This window comes from Nerophis lumbriciformis, linkage group LG38 (genome assembly GCF_033978685.3).
Source record: "Nerophis lumbriciformis linkage group LG38, RoL_Nlum_v2.1, whole genome shotgun sequence".
NCBI lineage: Eukaryota > Metazoa > Chordata > Actinopteri > Syngnathiformes > Syngnathidae > Nerophis > Nerophis lumbriciformis.
Window position 1 is genome coordinate 13221161 of NC_084585.2, and position 25559 is coordinate 13246719.

Consider the following 25559-nt stretch of genomic DNA (forward strand, 5'->3'; position numbering starts at 1 on the left):
CCATGGAGCAGTTTTTGAAATATATGTATCCAGGTGTTGTATTTTAAACGCGAACAAAGCATTGGTCTCCGCCCCCACTTCCGGTCCACTTGTCAGTCCACAGTCTTTAATGGAGCTCGGAGATCTGTTGCGATTCACACACTGCGGGAAGACTGTGTTCACACTGGCAGACGCAGCGGGTATGTGGTGCCCTGTGTGTGGACAGAAAGTACGGTTCGCCCTGTCTGATGCCCCGGTCCGAATCCGAAGTCCAATTAGAGACGGACACCACGCGAGCTGCTGCTTCCTTGTGACGTCACAGGGAGGTACAGCCAGCCTCAGGTAAATTGTTGGCAAACACGACTGAGTGTTTTGTTGTTTTATGTCATGTTGTCTCTATATAGCTGTATTTACAGCGCTTCACTTTTTCCACATTTTGTAATGCCCTTCCATCCATTTCCTACCGCTTGTCCCTCTCGGGGCGGAGGGGGGTGCTGGAGCCTATCCCAGCTGTTACAGCCTCATTCCATAAAGGAATAAATACATTTTTTGTCTTTAAATTTCTACACAAAATACCCCATAATCCATCCATCCATTTTCTACCGCTTATTCCCTTTGGGGTCGCGGGGGGCGCTGGAGCCTATCTCAGCTACAATCGGGCGGAAGGCGGCGTACACCCTGGACAAGTCGCCATCTCATCGCAGGGCCAACACAGATAGACACACAACATTCACACTCACATTCACACACTAGGGCCAATGTAGTGTTGCCAATCAACAAATACCCCATAATGACAATGTGAAAAGTTTTTTTTTTAGTATTTTTTGCAAATGTATCAAAATTTAAAACAATTAAAAACACATGTGCATAGGTATTCACATAGCCTTTGCTCAATACTTTGTTGATTTATCTTTGTAAGCAATTACAGCCTCAAATATAATTAAATACGATGCCACGTGCTTGGCACACCTATCTTTGGGCAGTTTTTCCCTTTCTTCTTTGCAGCACCTCTGAATCTCCATCAGGTTGCGTGGGAAACATTGTTTTTTATCCAGGATTTCTCTGTACATTGCTGCATTCATCTTAGTCTAGTCAGGTAGGTGACCAAGTCTGATGGTCTCTCTGTCCGGCTATGGCATTTCTCTGTGAAGAGAAGAGAACCTTCCAGAAAGATGACCATCTGTGCAGCAATCCACTAATCAGTCCTGTATGCTAGAGTGGCCGGACAGGAGTTATTTCTTAGTAAAACGTTTGCCAACATGGACCTGAAATGTACTCTCAGGCCATGAGGAACAACGTTCTCTGGTCTGATCAGACCAAGATTGAACTCTTTGGCCTGAATGCCGGGCATCATGTTTGGAGGAAGGCACCGCTCATCACCAGGCCAATACCATCACTACAGTGAAGCATGGTGGTGGCAGCATCATGCTGTGGGGATGGTTTTCAGCGACAGGAACTGGGAGACAAGTCAGGATAAAGGGAAAGATGAATGCAGCAATGTACAGAGATATCTTGGATGAAAAACCAAGGCTTCCTATCCAACCAGGAGCTTGAGAGGTGCTGCAAAGAGGAATGGGCGAAAGTTCCCAAAGATAAGTGTGTCAAGCTTGTGGCATTGTATTCAAAAAGACTTGAGGCTGTAATTGCTGCCAAAGGTTAATTAACAAAGTATTGAGCTAAGGATGTGAATACTTAGGAACATGTGATTTATTTAGTTTTAGTTTTAAAAAAAAAAAAAAAAAACTATTTGCTCATTTAAAAAATCACATTGTCATTATTGCTTACTATCTGTAGAGGACAAAAATTAGTTTATTCCATTTTGCAATATGTCTGATGCACTGTTTATTTTGCTGTTTTTCTGACATGTTGTGTCTGCAGTGAAGACAAAGATTCCGAGCTCCATGTTGGCATCTCCAGCTCTGATGGTAACGTCAGACTTGGTGCTCAGTAGTTCTTTGAAAGACACGTCCTCAGTAGAATTTCTGTCGCAGGACTGGTGTTCAGTTATACAGAGTTTGGCGTTCAGCGTCAGGTGCAGGGCTGGGAACAGAGCATCATAATCCCTCTGATCGCCCCCGGCAACCACATCCCAGACTTTAAAAGAAAGTGGGACACACAACTAAAGGAGTTTGCCGCCCTGGACATCTGGACGCCAGACAGGTTCTTGCCCCAACTCGAACAGTCTCACCTGTGTTGCACTCTGTGATCACATGACTCACTCTCCGCCCCCAGGTTTCAGGAGGAGAGGGAGTTTGGCTCGTGTTGCTATGGTTTCGCTCTGGGCTTCATTAACCGGGTGATGACGTTGCAGGGAAAGCAGTCAATCAGCAGAGAGTGTTTCACCTCTCACTACGTGCTCCCCAGGATTGAGAGCGCCTCTCGATACCTGTCAGTGTTCCATCACATCCGTCGCCATGGATACTGTGGTGCTGAAGGGAACCTTGAACAACTTTCAGACTGGAATGCTTTTGTCTCCTAAGTTCTTTGAACTTACCGCCAGCTTGGACTAGACCAGAAGGTCTGTTTCCATGGCGACGGCTTCACACGTGACGCACAAAGAGTGTCAGTTTGTGCTCGGCTCACACGTCGGTCAGGTCACGTTTTGACAGACGACATGGATTTACAAGCTGCATCTGTGGAAGATGATAATGCTACTGTCCAAACATTACAATAATTACAGTAATAACATTGATGCAACACTTTCCTGACTTATCTTTTTTGACGACATTAAAAGTAGAACCAGAGGAAGGCAATGTACTTGTCAGCTTTTCTCTTCAAATAGAAAAAGGTGACGCTTAAACACATGACGTGAACAAACTTTAAATGGCAAAAAGCAAGCAAACAAAATATGGTAAGTGTCAACATGATTTAATTGTCAGTAATAGGAGAATCAGGGAATTATAGTGCCCCTCCCTACCCTATACGCATATGTGGGGGACCCGTTTTGTGTGAAGAGGAGCAGGTAAATGTTCAGTGAATGACAGGGCACTTAATATGAAATGTATATTTGCTGATGAGAATATAATGGCAAATTTCCCTGAATATTTACACATTTTGCACACAAAAAATGGGGGCAATTTCCCATCAATGTGTTTTAGTATAAAGCATGCATTACATTTAATTTGAGTTTCATTAATAAAAAATGTTTCGCATAACTAAAGAGGGCGGGCCACCATATAAAATTCTACTCGGGGCCCAATTTGAGAAGGGGTAGGATGTGATGTTCCTTAATGTAAAGCATATTTTAAAATAACTACACATTAAAAAAAAGAAGGGAAAAAAAGTAGATTTTATGATGAAATACTGTTAGCTCAGTGGCCAGAATTTTACTGTAAAAATAAGTGGTACCATTTTTCCATTTACAGTAATAGACTGTAAAAAAAAAACACATATTCTGGCAATTGAGCTGCCAATTTCTTACTGTAAAATCTACAGATTTTTTTTACAGTGCACCATACCAAATAATGACCTTTGACCTGTGCATGTGAGACATGATGTAAGCTTTTTTTTTACTCTGGCAGACTAGGAATAAGAACAAAATTGAGTGAAATTTGAAGCGTTGCGTGCACCTGAACCCGTCAACACGGGTGTCTAAATCGGCCGTGCAACACGATAGGCGGGAGGCTGATGTTGCGTGACGGCAGCTGCACTGTAAGTCGGCACTCCGGCGATTAAGAAGCGAGGCGGCGGCCATGGAGCGCATCGTTATCCGTCTGAGCCACTGCCACAAGGACATCTTCTGCTTCTCACTACCGGAGGAGTGTCCCGCCTGTGGGGAACGACTGAAGGGAGGCAGGCTTCAGGAGGCGCCGGTCAGCCTGCCCTCCCCGCTGGCTGACGGACACAAGAGCTCCTGCTGCCTCCTCATCACACCCACTGATGACAACATGCACAGGTAGACTGATGTCCCTCTCTTACTGCTAACTCCATTCCAGCAAAAAATATCAGCTTTTCTCCCAAAAACATAAATGGGTTCACTCTAAGCGTGTTTAGCTTTTTTTATTGGTACACTTCTACCCAAACAAGGGTTGTTGAAAGGATAAATATGAAGTTACAGGAAACTTACTCAAATTCGAAGCCGTACGATTCTAGCGTCACCTTTATGTATCATCCTCACTTTCCCTATACAAGCAATGCTTCACTTCTTTTTACACTTTTGTGACACTGAAGACACAGTTCACATTATACACTTAGAGGTGGGTAGAGTAGCCAAAACATTGTACTCAAGTACCAATACTTTAGAGCAGTGATTCTCAAACTGTGATACATGTACCACTAGTGGTATAGGCTCCATCCAGTGATACACCAACAATTTCATTCATTATTTAAGTACGGTGTTTTTATTTTCATATAGTCAAACCCAGTTTTACTGTTCAAACTGGGTCTAATTTTACAGTGTCGAAAATATTAAATTTACTTGTTAAATAAAACCTCTACCTTGTGTTTAATGAATACATAGGCCTACTACGCTACTGTATTTGAATATTGGTCATTATGGTGGTAGTTGGAGAGCCAATTGTCTTCTGAAGTGGTGCTTTGTGAAAAAGGTTTGAGAACCACTGCTTTAGAATAATATAACTTAAGTAAAAAAAAATGGTCATTTAAATAGTTTATTATAAGTAGGTAAAAAAACACCTCATACTGAACTTATGAGTAACTTCTGATTTATTTAGTAGATTGTTAAAATTATTTCAATTGCGCAACCCTTTGTGTTTGTGTGTGTTTTCATGTGAGAGACCGAGAGACCCCAAAACGCCACCCATGTCTAAATTGGGGCCCTAAATTTTTATTTTTATTTTGAGGCAAAAAAAAAAATCACCCTTTTTTTATCCAGTGATTTATTTAAAATGTTTATGCTTCTTTATTCAAACTTGATTTTATCTTGATGCATGTTTTGTACTGAAACTAATTTGTGGTAAAAAAAAATTGTTCTATAATATTTGTTTGTGTGTGCAAAATAAAAAATTTAACATGAAACAGCATATCTTCCCTGATACATTACCTGGCTGGGATTTGATCTCCGTACAACTATTTACCATCCCATTACTAAAGCTGGACGACACTGGGGACAATGAGAAGCAATAAGGAAAATTGCCAATATATTAGCAGGAAGGTTCTAGGAACCCTATGCACAGCATTTGATATAATACTACAAAAGATGATAGAATTGTTCTTTTTCATAGTCCCATCCATCCATCCATTTTCTACCGCTTGTCTCTTTGTGAGTAAACATTGAAGAGTAATGACGTCATGTCACTTTTTACAGTGTGTAGTTTGAGTGCAGTCATGTGACTGCCAGGCTGATTGATTGATTTGATTGTTGAAATGGAGTCAAAGGGTCACTGGTGCTTACGTTGGATTGGTGAAACAGATCCATGTGACAGAAGTCTCTCTTACGAGCCAAGTGAATACGTCTTTGCAAGCAGTAATCAATAGATTATAAATAAACACAATGATGATATAAAGAAATGTAGCGAAGTAAAAATAGCATTTCTTCTTCACAAAAATACTCAAGTAAGAGTGAAAAGTATGTCACATTAAAACTACTTTGACAAGTGCAATTTATCCAAAAAGTTACTTTGGTAAATGTATATAAATACATACAAACCGTTAATAACATACTTTTTCCAAGCACCAAGGGCCACATACTGAAAACTCTAAGCCATTTTGGTAAGATTAATTTTGTAAAAAGACTCAAACCAACTCATGTACGTATGTGCTGAGACATTATATACTGTATACAGCAGTGACGTGAGGCGGGGCCTCACCTGCCATCATGGAAAGACAAAAAATGTAAAAAGAAAACAAATTAATTAAATTGTTATATGTATTCAGTGATTATACTATAAAGTTATTTTCCATTTAACTTCACCAGTTTTCGATTATTTTTATTCAAAATCGCTGAATTTTCACATTTGCCGTTCAAATACTGAGAAGAGACGGTGCGGTGATCAGCAGCCAGTTGAGGCACGTCACTCAGTTGTGCCTCACCATGGATTGCGGACTCGGCTAACTGCTGGCCTGCTGAGCAGTGAGACCGTATTGCTATATGAACTACATTATACATTTCCATAGTTTAGTTAGCTGAGGTATATAATGTACAGTGTATTTTGTCAACAACTGTATGTGTGCAACGTATTTCTTGTGCTGAGCGATCATAAAACGGCTGCAAAAGACGCACTGGCTGAGGCTCGCAGTAATCCCGCCTCCTGCACCCCCGCCGTATAATGCACCCCTGACGGGAGTGTTATATCAACTAAAGCCCACACTTAAACGTTCCACGTGCAAGATTGAATCTATTTAAAAAAGTTATTTCATAAGAAGCCAAAAAGTGCAAAAACAATAATGTTCGTGTTGGAGGAGTTGTGAATGACTCCAGGGCCACAACATTAGGTACACCTGCAGACTGCAGGTGTACCTAATTCACAACTCCTCCAACACGAACATTATTGTTTTCGCACTTTTTGGCTTCTTATTAAATAACTTTTGTAACCTATTTTTATGGGCTTTCCTCTTTGTGATGTTAAGTTTCTGTTATGCGCTGTTATACAGTATATGCCTTGAGCTCTTATTTTGAAGGCGCTAAGAGCGGAAGTGATGACACGTTGGAGTGGAGCGGAGGTTTTTGAAAGAAGGTAAATAAAGTGGTCCTCGTGTAAACTGGAGCCTCTGTGTTTGTTTGTTTTTTGTAGTTTCATACAGTATAGGCGACATTTATAAACCCTCGGTTACACTTTTTTAAATAGATTCACGCGGAAAGTTTAAGTGAGGGCTTTAGTTGATATAACACTCCCGTCAGGGGTGCATTAATCCAGCACAACAGCGGCGCATGGACTTCATTTATAAGTAAAGGTAAGACCATAATAACGTTTTTTTTATTAATTGTGCTTATTTTGTGTGCTACAGTTTGTATGTGTAAAGTTAAAGTTAAGTTAAAGTACCAATGATTGTCACACACACACTAGGTGTAATGAAATTTGTCCTCTGCATTTGACCCATCCTCTTGTTCACCCCCTGGGAGCAGTGGGCAGCAGCGGCGCCGCGCCCGGGAATAATTTTTGGTGATTTAACCCCCAATTCCAACCCTTGATGCTGAGTGCCAAGCTGGGAAGAATGCTGGTATGAGCTTTTAAACATAACCCGTTAACTGCTGCCAATCAAATGGTGAATAAGATACTCTTTAGGGTTCATATGTTTGTAAATCTGACTGTGATGAAGTCAGTGCCTCACCAGCCATGAACCTCACCGCACGTCACTAGTATACAGTATACATACTGTATGTATGTATATTGTATACATACATGCATATTTATTTACGCTTAAAAAAAATCCTGGTTTTAATAATCACACACTGTTTCTTTCTGCAGTGACTTTGAAGGAACATCAGATCTGCACACTGGTATCTCCAGCACTTCAGGTGAGGGCTGGGTTCAAAGGTCAGGAAGGGGAACGCCACTTGACTGTGTGTGTGTGTGTGCGTGCGTGTAGGAGTTGTGTACAACTACACTGAGAGAGGAGTAAGCAGAGACGTGAGTGGCTGGCAACACTGCGTCAGCATCCCTCTGGTCAGACCTGACAGGTTCCACCTCCTGGCTCAATGGGATCAGTACCTGGACCGCTTCTCAGACGTACCCTTGTGGGACCCTACCTGGCACAGGTATACCTACAGCAGGACACACATTTTCTTCACTCATTCTTTATTGTCTTTATTCATGTCTTCTTTCACTTGTGTGTCAGCTTCGACGAAGACAACCACAACTGCTTCAGTTTTTGTCTCCAGTTCATCAACAGCGTGCTGTCGGTGGAGGGACGACCTCCTCTGACCAGAGAAACGTTCACCCGCACTTTCATCCTGCCGAGAATGGCGAGGGTCTCCAAGTACATGACGCTGTGCAGACATATCGAGAAAGAATACTTCTATGTGGTGAACAGACAGGCCGAGGGCCAAGACGAAGCCTGAGTAGGATGCTAATGTACAAGACTTACATAATTTCAACTTTTTATCCGTGTTAATTGTTGTATGTTTTACCAATAAAGCAGTTGTCAGATGTGTCTATATATTTATAATTATAATCTGATTAAAACTGAGATAGGCTCCAGCACCCCCCGCGACCCCGAAAGGAACACGCGGTAGAAAATGGATGGATGGATGGATAAAACACAGGACGGATAAACAAAAAAATATTTGAATCTACAAAACCCAAAACCAATGACGTTGGCACGTTGTGTAAATCGTAAATAAAAACAGAATACAATGATTTGCAAATCATTTTCAACTTATATTCAATTGAATAGACTGCAAAGACAAGATATTTAATGTTTGAACTGAGAAACTTCCTTTTTTTTGTGCAAATAATCATTAACTTAGAATTTAATGGCAGCAACACATTGCAAAAAAGTTGGCACAGGGGCATTTTTACCACTGTGTTACATGGCCTTTTAATAACACTCAGTAAACGTTTAGGAACTGAGGAGACCAATGTTTGGCGTTTCTTGGTGTTGTTGATAAATGGCTTTGGCTTTGCATAGTAGAGATTTAACTTGCACTTACAGATGTAGCGACGAACTGTAGTTACTGACAGTGCTTTTCTGAAGTGTTCCTGAGCCCATGTGGTGATATCCTTTACACACGAATGTCGCTTTTTGATGCAGTACCGCCTGAGGGATCGAAGGTCACGGGCATTCAATGTTAATTTTCGGTCATGTTTTTCCAGATTCTCTGAACCTTTTGATGATATTACGGACCGTAGATGGTGAAATCCATAAATTCCTTGCAATAGCTCATTGAGAAATGTTGTTCTTAAACTGTTGGACAATTTGCTCATGCATTTGTTCACAAAGTGGTGATCCTCGCCCCATCCTTGTTTGTGAATGACTGAGCATTTCATAGAAGCTGCTTTTATACCCAACAAATGTTTAATTTTCACACAGTTAACAAAGTGTACACACAGTAAGCAAAACTTCTGTGCAGATTTGCGTAATATTAGGCATAGACTCTGCTTCACAGTTTTTGCGAACTATTACACACACTTTCTCATCTTGCACCTGCGATGTGGATTAGATACTATGGCCTGATCCAGCTAGACGGGCAGGTGATGATTAGAATCAGTAATTGAGGCTTTTGAGATACGTTCTTTCATAGAGTTGCTGTTGCCTAAGTCTGCACATGTAGCCTATACTCTATGCTGTTTTTTTTAATTTATCTCCAGATTTTTTTTCAAACCTTTTTATTTGTCTCAGATTTTAATTTGTACTGCATATCATTGTTGACTACTGTGATATATTACTTTACCTAACTGTGGTCAAAATAAATATTTTCAGTTTGCAGCATCATTGTTGAGCAGTTCTTGAAAAGATTACAGGATTATTTTACTTTCTCTTTAGGTCCTTACGTATAGGCCCACTTCAAAGTAAACAATGACGATTGGTATGGATTTGCCAATATATTTTGTCAAGTTACAGTAATTATTCATCACACATGCTAAAAAGGTCGGGCAAAATGTCCCAAACATGTGATTTCTTATAATAAAATAGTTTTTTTTATTTACAAATGTGTTTTGTATTTATCACTGTTCTGGGTAACTCACTCCAATAGTGTCTTATCATTTGAAGTCTGCGTGAGTGAGATGAAAATAAAACTGCATTTTTACAAATGCTTGTTTTATTTTGATGAATGTTTTGACCGAAGTGTGTCATTTTGCAAATCATCTGGGAATTAAGAAAATTGAATGTGGTGTTTGGAAAAGTGTGTATATCCTTTGAAAAAAGACACACAGTTAGTAAAATTGTGTGGAAGCAAATGGAAAAAAACTATATTGGCAATAGGCTCCAGCACCCTCCGCAACCCCGAAAGGGACAAGCGGTAGGAAATGGGTGGATGGATATTGGCAAACACAAACAGGATACATCCTGCACGACACTTGACGTTGTGTGTTGCCCTCCGTGCCAGCTGGGGACGCGGTGGCAGTTTTTTTTCTAACGGTTCTTAGTTGATTTAAACTTGTGAAACTGCAATAATAGCGATATTGTATCTGATCCGTGGTATTGTTTACTTCAGAAAATATCAATATGTGCAATCAGTTTTACTTAAAATACGATCATTTTTAACTTCTGGTACAAAAATGTGTCATTTCACATCTGGCAATCCTGATTTCCAGCCGGACACTAATTTGGTTACACTCACTTTCACGCTGCTTGTAAGATAGCAGGCTAAACATGCTAAAGCTAAACAACAATGAAGGAGTTTATTGGAAAAGTTGATGCAGCTCATAGTTTGGTCTGGGCATATTCGGGAGCATGCAGGCGGAATTTCGTGCTCCCCGGCGACGCTGCCGGGTTTATGAGGAGTACGAAGCGCCGTTCCCTGTGAGCCGCAGCCCGGAGGAGAGGAGCTCTTTCCGGGCGGAGCTCGTCAACCAACACGTTCTGGTTTGCGTACCAGACCACATCCACAAGATTTACAAACAGGTTTTTATCTTTTATGTCTTAATTATTCATTCATTTGGGGCAAAGCTTTTTCTACTCAATTAAGAATGAATTGATTTATTGTTTAATCTCAGTCACGTAAGCCACGCAAATGACACAAATTGTGTTTTTTCAGGGGTACTTTGGTAAAGGTGTCCTCTCAAGAGCCAGACCGGACCACAGTGTTTCAGACCAGTGGGACCGTAAGTTTACACAGAATAGTCCATATTATATACATATATTGACTACAAGCACTGGAGTCAACTGTTTTTTTTGGTTCTTTTGTAGAGCATGAAGGTTTGCTACTTCCTGTCCTCACACAGTCCAGGTCAGTGACGTCACTTTCTGTCTGTCAAAAATAACAGTGACCTCACTGTGATGACTGATTCGACCAGGGGTCGGCAACTGAAAATGTTGAGAAAGCCATATTGGACCAAAAATACAAAAACGAAACTGTCTGGAGATGCAAACAATTAAACACCTTATATAAATAAGTCTTATAAGGAAGGCAACACATGATTTAAATGTCTATATTAACTATATAAGCCTACTATCATAATGACAGTGTCGCAGGCTGACGCAAATCTTCGTTGATAGAAATGTTGAAATGTAATATTTATTCTACACGTTATTACAATATTGGAAAACATTAGTAAAACGGAGGTTTCTCGGCGGGTGAGATAACTCCTGGAAATTACTGGCTTAGAGTATTCAAAGGTATAGATGTGTGTGTCCAAGTTAAAGGAAAGGCCCTCTTCTTCTAAGGGATTTATTACAATCTTTGCAAGCTGGGTAACGTTTGCTGTGGCCTGGAATAACATGGCAACACAAAAAACTATCAAAAATGCAGCCAATATTACATACAGATAATGTGTCATGAGACATGCAAATATAAATTAAATACACAGAGGACATCCATCCATCCATTTTCTACCACTTGTCCCTCTCGGGGCCGCAGGGGTGCTGGAGCCTATCCTAGCAGCACTCTGGCGGAAGGCGGCGTACACCCTTGACAAGTCGCCAACACAGATAGACAATTAAAGGAAATTAAATGAGCTCAAATATACCTACAAACGAGACATAATGATGCAATATGTACTTAACAGTTAGCCTAAATAGCAAGTTAACATCGATTAAGCTTGCAGTTATGAACTTGATCAAACATGCCTAATCAACAAAGCTCACCTTTGTGCATACACGCACAGCATAAAACATTTGTGGACAAAATGAGACAAAGAAGGAGTGTCTTTCTGTGGCAGCGTCAGAGAAAGTTGTACATGTAAACAAACTGTTGCATCACAGTCCACACAACTACGGTGAGTTCAAGGACCCCCAAAATTAATAGGAGAATACAAGAGAAACGTCCTCATCAGTTAAGCATAAATACAAACATATTAAACAGTGGGCTTTCCAACAATTAGGAAGGTTTATGTAATGTGTGTCCTCCTACAGAAACCATATTAAAACAAAACAATTATTTTCCCCCCCATCTTTTTCCATTTTCATACATTTTTGAAAAAGCTCCAGGGCAGCACTAAAGATTCTGCGGCTCCAGACCCGCGATTTGCCGATCGCTGGGTTAGACATTAGAACGCCAGATCGCTGAGCTCCACACAAGGATCTGGGACTTCTCAATAGGAGATGTATTTTAGAAGGCGGGGCCTTATAAAAAAAATCATTGTATGTGATTGGAGAAACCACTTGTCCGTTATCTTGAATGACGTGCTACTTCAACACATCGAAATCAACCCGTGACGCTGATGAGAGCCACGCTGGGAAATCCAAAACAGAACAGCCGACATATTGGATAACGACAGAGCGAAAAGTTAGAGAACTTTTACTGAAACAACGCAGCAATGTCAGTAGACGATCGATGTCGCACAACAGTTGCAATAGCAGAATCAATGTCAGCACACGACTCCTCGCTGCATGCCGCCATTGTTGTTTGAATCAAACAGTCGCTTCGGCGCTACGTCACATCTATGAAATCCCGCCCGGCGTTCCTGATTGGTTCATTATTTTTTGCTATCTTGAAGGAGTTTGCATTGCCGCCGAGCCCTGATCCTTGTGTTGAGCTCAGCGAACTACAAGGATCTGGCGAGAGTCAGGTTATTAGAACGTTGCTGCTGGTCCAAGAACATCTAAATCTGACCATTTTACTTCCTGACCAAGTAGGATTGCCAAATGCCTGAAAAAAAATTAAAAGACACTTTGTGGGGCTGATTGACCTTTTTCAAATTTGTGTGAAAGGAGTTCTTTTTATTATCTGCACAAGCCGAATGTAGGCAACAGGACTCTTTTCAGAAGAGTCCATTTGCATCGATTAAACCTTTTTGGATTATATGACCTGAGGACTGACAATCTACTAGGGCTGCGAATCTTTGGGTGTCCCATGATTTGATTCAATATCGATTCTTGGGGTCACGATTCGATTAAAAATCGATTTATATTTTTTTCGATTCAACGCGATTCTTGGGGTCACGATTCGATTCAAAATCGATTTTTTTCCGATTCAACGCGATTCTCGATTCAAAAACGATATTTACTCGATTCCAAAAAGATTCTCTATTCATTCAATACATTGGATTTCAGCAGGATCTACCGCCAGTCTGCTGACATGCAAGCAGAGTAGTAGATTTTTGTAAAAAGGTTTTATAATTGTAAAAGACAATGTTTTATCAACTGATTGCAATAATGTAAATTTGTTTTAACTATTAAATGAACCAAAAATATTACTTATTTTATCTTTGTGAAAATATTGGAAACAGTGTGTTGTCAAGCTTATGAGATGTGATGCAAGTGTAAGCCACTGTGACACTATTGTTCTTTTTTTTTTATTTTTTTTTTTTTTTATAAATGTCTAATGATAATGTCAAAGAGGAATTTTTAATCACTGTTATGTTGAAATTGTAACTAATATTGATACTGTTGTTGATAATATTCATTTTTGTTTCACTACTTTGGTTTGTTCTGTCGTGTTTGTGTCTCCTCTCAATTGCTCTGTTTATTGCAGTTCTGAGTGTTGCTGGGTCGGGTTTGGTTTTGGAATTGGATTGCATTGTTATGGTATTGCTGTGTATTGTTTTTTTGGATTGATTAATTTAAAAAAAATTTAAAAATAAATAAATAAATCGATTTTTTTTTAAAATGAGAATCGATTCTGAATCGCACAACGTGAGAATCGCGATTCGAATTCGAATCGATTTTTTTCCCACACCCCTACAATCTACACACACACATTTGTATACTATTTGACTTCAACCAGAATTTCAAGTAGATGTGCATGTTTTGGTCTTATACAAATACGTTGAAGGGTAATTATATATATTGTAATGTTTTTGTGCAAACAACAAAATGAACAAAATCAAATTATATTTTTTTCCTAAATATAAATATTTTCTGGTTGACCTAACAGAATAAAAATAAACATGTTTTTTGAACAGACATCTCACCTGCATAACAGCTTTATGATAGAGAAGGGGTCTTCATCTTCCATTGGTATTGGAACTACTTTGACATAAAGGAAGGACAGGTGAGATATGTATTTTATTTATATGACAGGCTACATTTAAATTAAATCACCTCTGGCCATGGTCTTTACGCTATATATTGATCATTTGTCATTAAATAGAAGCCTAATGTCACAATGTAACACTTATAAAACTATATATACTATACTTGACCCTTTGGTAAATCACTGTATCCTCAGCTAATTGTTGGAGACCCCGGTAGTGTCACTATCACAAAGTATAGTGTGACTGTCATTAAGTGTAGTGTGACTATCATAAAGTGTAGTGTGACTATCAAAAAGTGTAGTGTGACTATCATAAAGTGTAGTGTGACTATCATAAATTGTGGTGTGACTCCCATGAAGTGTAGTGTCACTTCCATAAAGTGTAGTGTGGCTGTCATGAAGTGTAGTGTGGCTATCATGAAGTGTAGTGTGACTATCATAATTTGTAGTGTGACTATCATAATGTGTAGTGTGACTACCATAAAGTGTAGTTTGGCTATTATAAAATGTAGTGTGACTATCATACTTTGTAGTGTCGCTATCATAAAGTTTGGTGTGACTCTCATGAAGTAGCGTTATTATCATCAAGTGTAGTGTGACTATCAAAGTGGAGTGTGACTATCATGAAGTGGAGTGTGACTATCATGAAGTGGAGTGTGACTATCATAATGTGTAGTGACTACCATGAAGTGTAGTGTGACTATCATGAAGTGGAGTGTGACTATCATAATGTGTAGTGACTACCATGAAGTGTAGTGTGACTATCATGAAGTGTAGTATGACTATCATGAAGTGTAGTGTGACTATCATAAAGTTTAGTGTTCCTATCATAAAATGTAGTGTCAATATAATAAAGTGTAGTGTGACTTTCACAAAGCTGGACACACTATGTTCAACAATTTAGATACACAACTAGTGTTTTTGGGGACAAGACATTATTTTAACGAGAGCAGAGTTGCTAAATGACACTTCGAAAAAGTGAACTAGCAATACTAATAAGTTAGCACATAGACGTGATAGCCACATGTAGCGCAGAAAAAAAAATTTGCTCCTTTTTTTTTTTTTTTTACAGAAAAATGTCATTGCGGTAAAATGTCATATTTGTAGTCCGATTTCCAGACGCTCGGCAGATCATTCTAGCTAGCTGCCGTCACACTGAGGCAGCGTGAGAGCAAACAAGACAGCACAAACAAATGCCGAAAAACTAATCTACGGGTTTAACCTTAGCCTGCGGCAACCTGTTGTTAAAGCTTTATTTGTTGGAATCCATTGATATTTTACATACTGTTTTGTATTCTTACGGTAATAAGAATAGGGGACAAAGTGCGTCCCATGACAGTCAGTACGGAACGCGTACTTTTGTCTATAAAAAAAGAAAAGATTAGGTATCCAAAGAAATGTTGTCTCGATGCTGATTTCTTTTTTTTTTCTTACATGTTTTTTATTTACATTTTGTTGTGTTGTGTGTTTTGTTTTGTAGGTTGTTTCACTGTAAAATGTGTTGGGGAGAAAAAGTCAAATTGAAAAATGTGAGAAGTTCAATAGTTACGTTTATTTTTCAATGTTATAACTGTTTGTAGCAGCATGTAGAGTTAATAAAGGCACATTTATACAATATAGTATTCAGAAACATGCTTGTGTTATTTATAATCGTAATTAATTTAGCTCATCATTTCACAATATTTTCGGTAATAAATTTGATTAAAGCAACAAAAAAACTAAAGAGCTGTTTGTGAGCCCATAGAGTCCACTCCTTTCAGTGAGCCGAGCCAAAAAATCCGGCTCTCTAAAAAGAGACGAAGATCCCATCAATAAATGGTGTCTGTGATACGGCCCCATATTTACTTGGTATCGAATCTCGACCAAAATTTGCATTATCTTCCTGCAGGTTTGACCAGCTGCTCGGGTGGGCGGAGTCTGCGCTCTTGGCTCAGGGGTTGATTAAAGAGGCTGTCAGTCAGATCCTGCAACCGCTGTCTCTGCCTGTAGGGATTGAGGATGTGAGGCGGGAAACAGGAAGCAGAGAGAATGGCGAGGGGTCAGAGGCAGACAGTCAAGCACCCCCCAATGCCAAGAGGCTGCGGCTGATGTCAGGAGTCACGTTGGAGGCAGGGACAAGCTGCTGGTACATGGCACAGGTCACCTGACTTCCACCAGTCCTGAATGCTCTTGACTCTGGTCTTGCATTTCAGGTCGGAAGACACACGAGACTCCAGTCTTATTCCTGACCAGCTTTGTGAACGTAGCCCTGATCTGGACTCTGACCAGGACTCTAACTCGGACTCTGATTTAGATCCTGAATCACTTGTTCCAGGTCCAGGTTTTGTCCTAGTGGTCTCTGATGCGGATGTGAGTCACAGGAATGCGTTGTTTGCACACACAAACCTTTTTTCATTCTTGATGGCGGTGTTGTGTGTCTTAGGGCGATGCCGCGACCAGGCAGGTCCGACGTAATCCTTTCTGTCTAACAGAATATTTACAACTCAGCCTGGAGGAGGTCAGGGTTTATTAAGTTTGTGCATGTATTTCTAGTCCAAACTGCGATGATCATGACGATTTGTTTGTGTGTGTCTGTGCCTTCAGGCTTTCTTTCTTGTGTACAGCCTGGGCTGTCTGTCTGTCCACATGCAAAAGGTAACTGTGCTGGTGGACACACAACATGTATGATATCAACGTGTCCTCTTCCGTGATTTTGTCAGGAGCCCCTGTCAATCATCCAGCTGTGGAAGAAATTACGGTCGCTGCGACCTGATTTTATCAGCTCCTACGCAGCCTATCATCACTTTCGCAGCAGGGGGTGGGTCCCCAAAGAAGGAAGTGGTGCCAAGTATGGCGTTGATCTCTGTAAGAAACTCACCTTTGTCACCTTGTTTCCCATGCTGTCTCTCAAATGGAATTCTTCCGTTTGTACACTTTAATAAGTATTTCGTATACACTGTGTACTTAGTTTCGGAGTGTGTAAATAATGAAAGTGTGCTGTTGTCCCAAATCAATTAGTATTGCAATTAGGGATGTCCGATAATGGCTTTTTGCCGATATCCGATATTGACCAAACCCTTAATTACCGATACCGATATCAACTGATACCAATATATACAGTCGTGGAATTAACACATTATTATGCCTAATTTGGACAACCAGCTATGGTGAAGATAAGGTCCTTTTAAAAAAAATAAAAGATAAGATAAATAAATTTAAAACATTTTCTTGAATAAAAAACAAAGTAAAACAATATAAAAACAGTTACATAGAAACTAGTAATTAATGAAAATGAGTAAAATTAACTGTTAAAGGTTAGTACTATTAGTGGACCAGCAGCACGCACAATCATGTGTGCTTACGGACTGTATCCCTTGCAGACTGTATTGATACATATTGATATATAATGTAGGAACCAGAATATTCATAACAGAAAGAAACAACCCTTTTGTGTAAATGGGGGAGGGAGGTTTTTTGGGTTGGTGTACTAATTGTAAGTGTATCTTGTGTTTTTTATGTTGATTTAATTAAAGAATTTTAAAATACCGATAATAAAAAAAAAACGATACCGATAATTTCCGATATTACATTCTAAAGCATGCCGATATTATCGGACATCTCTAATTGCAATACTTACTTTTTGATTGCAACCACTCAACAAAACAATGTTGCTGACATTGAGCTCACCCAACCTACTATCTTCCAGCTTTTCCCTCCCATTTCTCAATTGTAGAGGTAAAAAAATGAATATTATTTGTATAGGTATCAAATACTAGCCCTGTATTTATTTGGTAGAAAATCAATACCAAAATTCTCTGTATCGCCCAACCTAACTGGGTAGTGTCAATGCATTGCATTTTGCTCTATATGTCTGTGAACATTTTTAAAAGGCAGTTAAAAAAATGTAAGCGTAGTTTTCAGTAATATTCCAATATATTTATTTTATTGTATATATTTTATTTTTTCAGTGTTGTACAGAAAAGGCCCCCCTTTCTACCACGCCAGGTAAGGCACTCAAGCCATAATGCCGAAATGAGAAAACCGATCCAAAATTGTCTTCCAGTTATTCCGTGGTGGTAGAAAAGGTAGATGATAGTTTCAGCGGCTCGGCGCTACGTCCGTTTACATGGCGGTCTCTGGCAGCTCTCGGCCGCATCACTGCTAACGTCTCCAAGGTAACAACCAAGCTTCACAGTTCCTCCAGTAGCATGTGTTTCTAGTTTCCTTTTAAATATTTATAATTTGTGTAGTGTGTAAAAGAGTTTCCCCACCCACAGGAGCTCATGCTGTGTTACATCGTCTACCCAGTTGACCTATCAGAGGCCGAGCTAGACTCACCTGCGTGTCTGGGCAAGCTGAAGGTTCAGGTAAACACAAATCAACATGAAGTAGCACAGTGTTGGTAGTCCATTTATAGAATAGATTTATATTCTAAGCAGTTAATAGATACAAGCAATCTTTCTCTAATGTCAAGGTGAATTTTAAAGTTTCCATTCGTCCTTGCAGGAGGTTATTGTCAGCAGGTGGGTTTCCTCCAAAGAACGAGCCGAGCAGGACGACATCTGATTGGCTGAGGGCGCAAGTCGTTATTGAAACTTTTATTATACTGTTTCAATTCAATTGTTTTGCTTTAGTCCAGCCCCCCGTGATCCTCAGTGGGACACACGGTAGAAAATTAATGAATAGTTTGCAAGTAAGATTTCGGGATACGGGCCTCCCCACTGCTAGTTAGCGTAGCAAATGTCACAGTTAACCCGAGCAATACTTTCGGCTTTTCACTTGTTAGCTTAATAGCTAGCAAGACATACCTTTGTTTTTCCAACCATGGCAGCAAAGAACATGAGTGTGATGAGAAGAAGGGGGTGATATTTGTTGAATTTAAATAAATAAATAATCTAAAAACATGACCAAGCGTACAATTGTTTTTTTAGCAGCGAACATTTATTCATGAAAATATGTAGGAGCTTCTGATGTTGTGTTTGACAGAAGAGCAGCTTGCCAGAGAAATCCACTCTCCAAGATAAATGCTGTACATCAGAGGTCTTCAACAAGAGGTCTGCAAAACCTCTAGGGGATCCTTCTTAGTACTACAGGGGGGTTGTGAGATTTTAGGTTTGTTACACTTATTTTTGATGTATCTTTTCATATTCTCCCCACAATATTTGCAGAAATGTAACATTGATCCAACACATTGTAGTGTAGTTTATAATTGGCATTGGAAAGGCCAGCCTACTCACTGTACCTTGCAGGTTTAAAATAAAACATGAATAATTATATTCATACATGCATTTAGTTGGTTAATTTCAGTTTATTTCGAACATGACAATCTAAGGCATCATATATTTCCAGTTGTTTCATTACAGCACCTCCAAAAAGGAGTAGGAAGAAGCAGAGCTTGTTTAATCCTACTTCTTTTCATATCATAGCAGTTTTATCTTTTATCTAGTTTTTTCTTTGTTCTCTGTTTTTAACAGTACAATGGATAAAAAAAATGAGTACATAAATGAATGTACAATAAGTAAGTAAACAAATATTAAATACATGAATATTAGACATATAATCTAGGTCGAATCTCTTTCATCTCCTCGGTCCAAGGAGATGAATGAACTTTTTTTTTTTTTAAAGGTTCAAGATGTTTGTCATTATTCTTCTTTGTGGGACGGCGTGGCGAAGTTGGTAGAGTGGCCGTGCCAGCAATCGGAGGGTTGCTGGTTACTGGGGTTCAATCCCCACCTTCTACCATTCTAGTCACGTCCGTTGTGTCCTTGGGCAAGACACTTCACCCCTTGCTCCTGATGGCTGCTGGTTAGCACCTTGCATGGCAGCTCCCGCCATCAGTGTGTGAATGGGTAAATGTGGAAATACTGTCAAAGCGCTTTGAGTACCTTGAAGGTAGAAAAGCGCGATACAAGTATAACCCATTTATTTATGTCGTGAACACTTGTAGTTTGAACTTGCTTAATCTATTTCATAATTTAATTCCACATACTGATATGCTAATTGTCTTAAGTGTTGTACGTGCATACAAATGGTTTAAATTTGATTTTGCTTGGAGGTTAAATTTCTTCTCTTTTGTTGAGAAGAATTGTTGTACATTCTTGAGTAGCAGGTTATAGTTTGCTTTGTACATAATTTTAGCTGTTTGCAAATAAATCAAGTTGTTTTATTTCAATGTGTTTGCTTCAATAAATTAAGGGTTTGAGTGTTCTCTATATCCAACATTATGTATTATTTTAATTGCTCTTTTTTGGAACACTGTTAGTGAATCAAGGACACATTTGTAGTTGTTTCCCCATATTTCTTCACAGCAACTCAGTTCGCGGCGCAATAAAATAATATCTCAGTATTGCACAACAACAACAAGTTACCTTTTGGACCAGTTTAATTTAACTATTTTATACACGATATAGAAGTAGGGCATTTATGAGTAGGGGTCCCCCACCTTTATCTTTTTATCAGTTTGGGGGTTCTAAAAATGTTTAAGACCCATACTGCACAATATCACAAAACAATTTTTTGTACTACGCTATTGTACTGTTTTTGATACAATATTTGTTGTTAAAAGCATGTTCATTTTTAAATTGTGGTGTTTTGGGGGGCCAAGCACAGATTAAATTGATTACAATGGATAATAGTGATTTGGGATATAGTATTTTGGGCTATGAACGCTGTCACGGAACGAATTATACTCATAAGTCATGGTACCACAAGGTGGCTTCTTCCATACATTATGTAAGTGTGAATGATTGTCAATCAGTGTTGGCCTTGCGATAAGGTGGCGACTTGTCCAGGTTGGACCCTGTAAAGCTGTAGGCTTCAGCCCCCCGCGATCCCGAAAGGAACAAGTGTTAGGAAATGGATGGATGTTGCAATAAACAAAAATGCAAACATCGACTTTCACACATTAAGAGTGTTACTAAAACGGCCTTCTTTCATCTCCTTAATATCGCTAAAATTCGTTCTATTTTGTCCACTAGCGACGCTGAGATTATTATTCATGCGTTCGTTACGTCTCGTCTCGATTACTGTAACGTATTATTTTCGGGTCTCCCTATGTCTAGCATTAAAAGATTACAGCTGGTACAAAATGCGGCTGCTAGACTTTTGACAAGACGCCTATACTTTCTCACCTGCACTGGCTTCCTGTGCACTTAAGATGTGACTTTAAGGTTTTACTACTTTACGTATAAAATACTACACAGTCTAGCAGCTAGCTCCATCCTATCTTGCCGATTGTATTGTACCATATGTCCCGGCAAGAAATCTGCGTTCAAAGAACTCCAGCTTATTAGTGATTCCCAGAGCCCAAAAAAAGTCTGCGGGCTATAGAGCGTTTTCTATTCGGGCTCCAGTACTATGGAATGCCCTTCCGGTAACAGTTAGAGATGCTATCTCAGTAGAAGCGTTTAAGTCCCATCTTAAAACTCATTTGTATACTGTAGCCTTTAAATAGACTCCCTTTTTAGACCAGTTGATCTGCCGTTTCTTTTCTTTTCTCCTCTGCCCCCCTCTCCCTTGTGGAGGGACACAGGTCCGGTGGCCATGGATGAAGTGCTGGCTGTCCAGAGTCGGGACCCGGGGCGGACCGCTCGCCTGTGCATCGGTTGGGGACATCTCTGCGCTGCTGACTCGTCCCCGCTCAAGATGGTCTCCTGCTGGCCCCACTATGGACTGGACTCTCACTATTATGTTAGATCTACTAAGGACTGGACTCTCACTATTATGTTAGATCTACTATGGACTGGACTTTCACAATATTATGTCAGACCCACTCGACGTCCATTGCATCCGGTCTCCCCTAGAGAGAGAGAGGGGGGGTCACCCACGTATGCGGTCCTCTCCAAGGTTTCTCATAGTCATTCACATCGACGTCCATTGGGGTTGTGAGTTTTTCCTTGCCCTTATGTGGGCTCTGTACCGTGGATGTCGTTGTGGCTTGTGCAGCCCTTTGATACACTTGTGATTTAGGGCTATATAAACAAACATTGATTGATTGATTGATTGAAGCACAGTTTTCCATCCATCCATCCATTTTCTACCGCTTGTCCCTTTTGGGGTCGCGGGGGGTCGCTGGAGCCTATCTCAGCTACAATCGGGCGGGATGCGGGGTTTTGTCCTACTAATTTCAGCGATCCTTGAACTCATCGTAGTTTGTTTACATGTACAACTTTCTCAGATACTGCCACAGAAAGACGAGTTTTATGCCACTACTTTGTCTCATTTTGTCCACCAAACGTGTTATGCTGTGCGTGAATGCGCAAAGGTGAGCTTTGTTGATGTTATTGACTTGTGTGGAGTGCTAATCAGGCATATTTTGTCAGTGCATGACAGCAAGCTAATCGATGCTAACATGCTATTTAGGCTTGCTGTATGTACATGTTGCATCACTATGCCTTGTTTGTGCGTATATTTGCGCTCATTTAATTTCCTTAATGTCCTCTGTGTATTTAATTTATATTCGCATGTCTCATGACACATTATCTGTATGTAATATTGTCTACATTTCTCATAGTTGTTTGTGTGCAATGTTGTTCCAGACCACAGCAAACATTACCAAGCTTGCAAAGATTGTAATAAATCCATTAGAAGAAGACAGCCTGCTGTTTCTTTAAACTTGGACACACACATCTACACCTTTGGTCATTCTGAGCCAGTAATTTCCAGAATATATCTCAACCTGTGAGAAGCCTCCATTTTACTAACGATTTCCAATGTTGCAAAAATGTGTAGAATAAAAATTTAAATGCAACATTTCTGTCAAAGAAGATTTGCGTCAGCCTTTGATTGTAGGCTAATATAGCTAATATAGACACTTACATCATCCATCCATCAATTTTCTACCGCTTGTCCAGTTCGGAGTCGCGGGGGGTGCTGGAGCCTATCTCAGCTGCATTCGGGCGGAAGGCAGAGTACACCCTGGACCAGTCGCCACCTAATCGCAGGGCCATCATGTATTGCCTTAATTATAGCACTTATATAAGCCTTTTCATTTTTTGCGGCTCCAGACAGATTTTTTTTTTTTTTAATTTTTGGTCCAATATGGCTCTTTTAACATTTTGGGTTGCCGAAAGAAATACAATTTAAAATTATTAATGGAATATACCCTTCAAAGGATTGTTTTAAACTTAAATTTAACATGGAGGTTGATGGCTGTTATATATGTGGAGCTGTAGAGCAGTGTTTTTCAACCTTTTTTTAGCCAAGGCACATTTTTTGCGTTGAAAAAATCCGGAGGCACACCACCAGCAGAAATCATAAACTCAGTTGACAGTAAAAAGTTGTTGTCGCAATTGTTGGATATGAATTTAAACCATAACCAACAATGCATCACTATAGCTCTTGCCTCAAAGTAGGTGTACTGTCACCACCTGTCACATCACCCCCTGACTTATTTGGAGTTTTTTGCTGTTTTCCTGTGTGTAGTGTTTTAGTTCTTGTCTTGCGCTCCTATTTTGGTGGCTTTTTCTCTTTTTTTGGTATTTTCCTGTAGCAGTTTCATGTCTTATATTTCCCGCATCTACTTTGTTTTAGCAATCAAGAATATTTCATTTGTTTTTATCCTTCTTTGTGGGGACATTGTTGATAGTCATGTCATGTTCGGATGTACATTGTGGATGCCGTCATTGCTCCACAGTAAGTCTTTGCTGTCGTCCAGCATTCTGTTTTTGTTTACTTTGTAGCCAGTTCAGTTTTACTTTCGATCTGCATAGCCTTCCCTAAGCTTCAATGCCTTTTCTTAGCGGCACTCACCTTTTGTTTATTTTTGGTTTAAGTATAAGACACCTTTTTACCTGCCTTTACAAAGCAATTAGCTACCGGATACCACCTACTGATATGGAAGAGTATTACACGGTTACTCTGAGCTCTGGACAGCACCGACACTCAACAACAACACATCATTTGCAGACTATAATTACTGGTTTGCAAAAAATGTTTTTAACCCAAATATGTGTAATTAGATAATCTCCCACGGCACACCGGACTGTATCTCACGGCACACTAGTGTGCTGCGGCACAGTGGTTGAAAAACACTGCTGTAGAGGATGTCAATCATCTGTATGTGGAATGTGACAGTGTACATGTGTTTTGGGAGGAGATCAGAAATTGGCTTAGAAACAAGGGTGTGGAGATGTCCCCGTTCGCTATAGAAGAGATCAAATTTGGTATTTTTATAAACGACTGTAACATAGAAATGTTTGTCAACATTATTATGCTCCAGGCAAAAAATGTTCTACATAAATGTCGATTTATGAAAGTAAGGCCTACATTTTCTAATTGGCTTAATGGGTTACAATTGTCAATCAAATCTTGGAGAACGATTAAGAGTACAGAAGCCCTTAAATTTATATCTTTGTTAAAAACATTTAAAGTGATTTAGGTAGCCCTTTTTTTAATTTATTTTGTATTTTGTAATATTATCACTCTCTGTATTTGCTTTGGTTTTCTTTCCTTGACTTTTGTGTGAATTATAAATGTATGTTTGTTGTTCAATAAAAAATAAAATAAATTAAAGCTGCAAGCAGCGTTGGACGGGCCCGCGTATTTGGCAGGTGCTAGTCCTAAGTGTCCCAATACTTTTGTCTACTTGTAGTCTGAAGTGTCCCAAGACTTTTGTCTAGTGTACCTACCTTGTCTGCATTGTGTGGGCACGTTGGTGCTTCCTGCTTTTAAGCAGCCATCTTAAAAAAACAGCATTGCAGCAGCATCAGCGCAGCGGGTCTTTGAAGGGTCATAAAATCAAAACCGGAGCAGTTAATTAAAAAGCGCTTCTGTTGTTGTAATCACAAGGGTTCAATGTCTCTCCTGTGTTATTTTGAAGGCGAAACGACAAACGCGCTCAGAGTTCGTTTTTGAAGGAAGGTGACAGGTTTTTACAAAAAATTTGTTTTGAAGGGGGAATAGCCAACTTCCTGTTGATTTTTGCTGGGGGTAGTCAATTAATGAAATGTAGGTCTAAGTGAGACCTACGGAGAGGTTTTTGTTTCATGTCTCTCTGACCTTCCCAGTGGGAGTTACAGGCAGTTTTGTAATTTTTTTCTTCCGAGGAGCAGTTTTTTATCAGTTTTATTCAAAAATTGCTGTAGAGGGCAATTTTTAAATTTGGGGTTAGGTTTCTTTATTAGATCGCAATTTTAGCCAGTCCTGATGTGTGCGTTGAGTTCGGTGAGTTTTGAAGCGTGTTAAGGGGGTCAAATTACAGCTCAAAGAAGCAAAACTGACAGTTTTTAGTACTTTTTTGTCTTGAAGGGGGAATTGCCAACTTCCTGTTGATTTTAGCCCGAGGATGTACAATTATGAGAAGTAGGTGTAAGTCGGGATCTTTCTGTGTGGAGTTTGCATGTTCTCCCCGTGACTGCGTGGGTTCCCTCCGGGTACTCCGGCTTCTTCCCACTTCCAAAGACATGCACCTGGGGATAAGTTGATTGGCAACACTAAATTGGCCCTAGTGTGTGAATGTGAGTGTGAATGTTGTCTGTCTATCTGTGTTGGCCCTGCAATGAGGTGGCGACTTGTCCAGGGTGTACCCCGCCTTCCGCCCGATTGTAGCTGGGATGGGCTCCAGCGCCCCCCGCGACCCCAAAGGGAATAAGCGGTAGAAAATGGATGGAAGGTGTAAGTCAGA

The 25559-nt window shown here is 39.9% G+C and overlaps 2 protein-coding genes across 4 annotated transcripts; both read left to right on the forward strand.

Annotated features, from left to right (window-relative positions):
- The first annotated feature begins 77 nt into the window (after positions 1 to 77).
- Positions 78 to 8114, forward strand: LOC133578091 (MKRN2 opposite strand protein-like). Of its 3 annotated transcripts, none has more exons than XM_061932253.2 (4): positions 78 to 321; positions 7347 to 7396; positions 7468 to 7636; positions 7717 to 8111. In XM_061932253.2, the coding sequence occupies exons 1-4, from the start codon at positions 110 to 112 to the stop codon at positions 7937 to 7939; spliced, it is 654 nt and encodes a 217-aa protein (XP_061788237.1). In that variant the 5' UTR covers positions 78 to 109; the 3' UTR covers positions 7940 to 8111. The 3 variants fall into 3 exon arrangements, with proteins under 3 accessions (XP_061788237.1, XP_061788236.1, XP_061788239.1); XM_061932252.1 differs by lacking the exons at positions 7347 to 7396; positions 7468 to 7636; positions 7717 to 8111 and adding exons at positions 1858 to 1904; positions 1971 to 2139; positions 2212 to 2732; XM_061932255.1 differs by lacking the exon at positions 78 to 321 and adding an exon at positions 2454 to 3874 and having other exon boundaries at positions 7717 to 8114.
- Positions 8115 to 9993: 1879 nt separating this feature from the next.
- tsen2 (TSEN2 tRNA splicing endonuclease subunit) lies at positions 9994 to 18843 on the forward strand. Its single transcript, XM_061932398.1, has 12 exons — positions 9994 to 10446; positions 10580 to 10646; positions 10732 to 10771; positions 15846 to 16082; positions 16150 to 16306; positions 16380 to 16454; positions 16541 to 16591; positions 16657 to 16801; positions 17905 to 17941; positions 18000 to 18111; positions 18214 to 18303; positions 18443 to 18843. Exons 1-12 carry the CDS (start codon positions 10276 to 10278, stop codon positions 18500 to 18502), a joined length of 1242 nt encoding a protein of 413 aa, XP_061788382.1. The 5' UTR covers positions 9994 to 10275; the 3' UTR covers positions 18503 to 18843.
- The last annotated feature ends 6716 nt before the right edge of the window (positions 18844 to 25559 follow it).

Excerpts from the sequence above, each read along its gene's own strand:
- LOC133578091 (XM_061932252.1), top strand. The coding sequence starts at position 110 with ATGGAGCTCGGAGATCTGTTGCGATTCACACACTGCGGGAAGACTGTG. Across the intron at positions 1,905-1,970 it reads TGGCATCTCCAGCTCTGATG|GACTGGTGTTCAGTTATACA; the intron begins GTAACGTCAGAC and ends TTTCTGTCGCAG. Across the intron at positions 2,140-2,211 it reads GACATCTGGACGCCAGACAG|GTTTCAGGAGGAGAGGGAGT; the intron begins GTTCTTGCCCCA and ends CTCCGCCCCCAG.
- tsen2 (XM_061932398.1), top strand. The coding sequence starts at position 10,276 with ATGCAGGCGGAATTTCGTGCTCCCCGGCGACGCTGCCGGGTTTATGAG. Across the intron at positions 17,942-17,999 it reads CCCCCTTTCTACCACGCCAG|TTATTCCGTGGTGGTAGAAA; the intron begins GTAAGGCACTCA and ends ATTGTCTTCCAG. Across the intron at positions 18,112-18,213 it reads TCACTGCTAACGTCTCCAAG|GAGCTCATGCTGTGTTACAT; the intron begins GTAACAACCAAG and ends CCCCACCCACAG.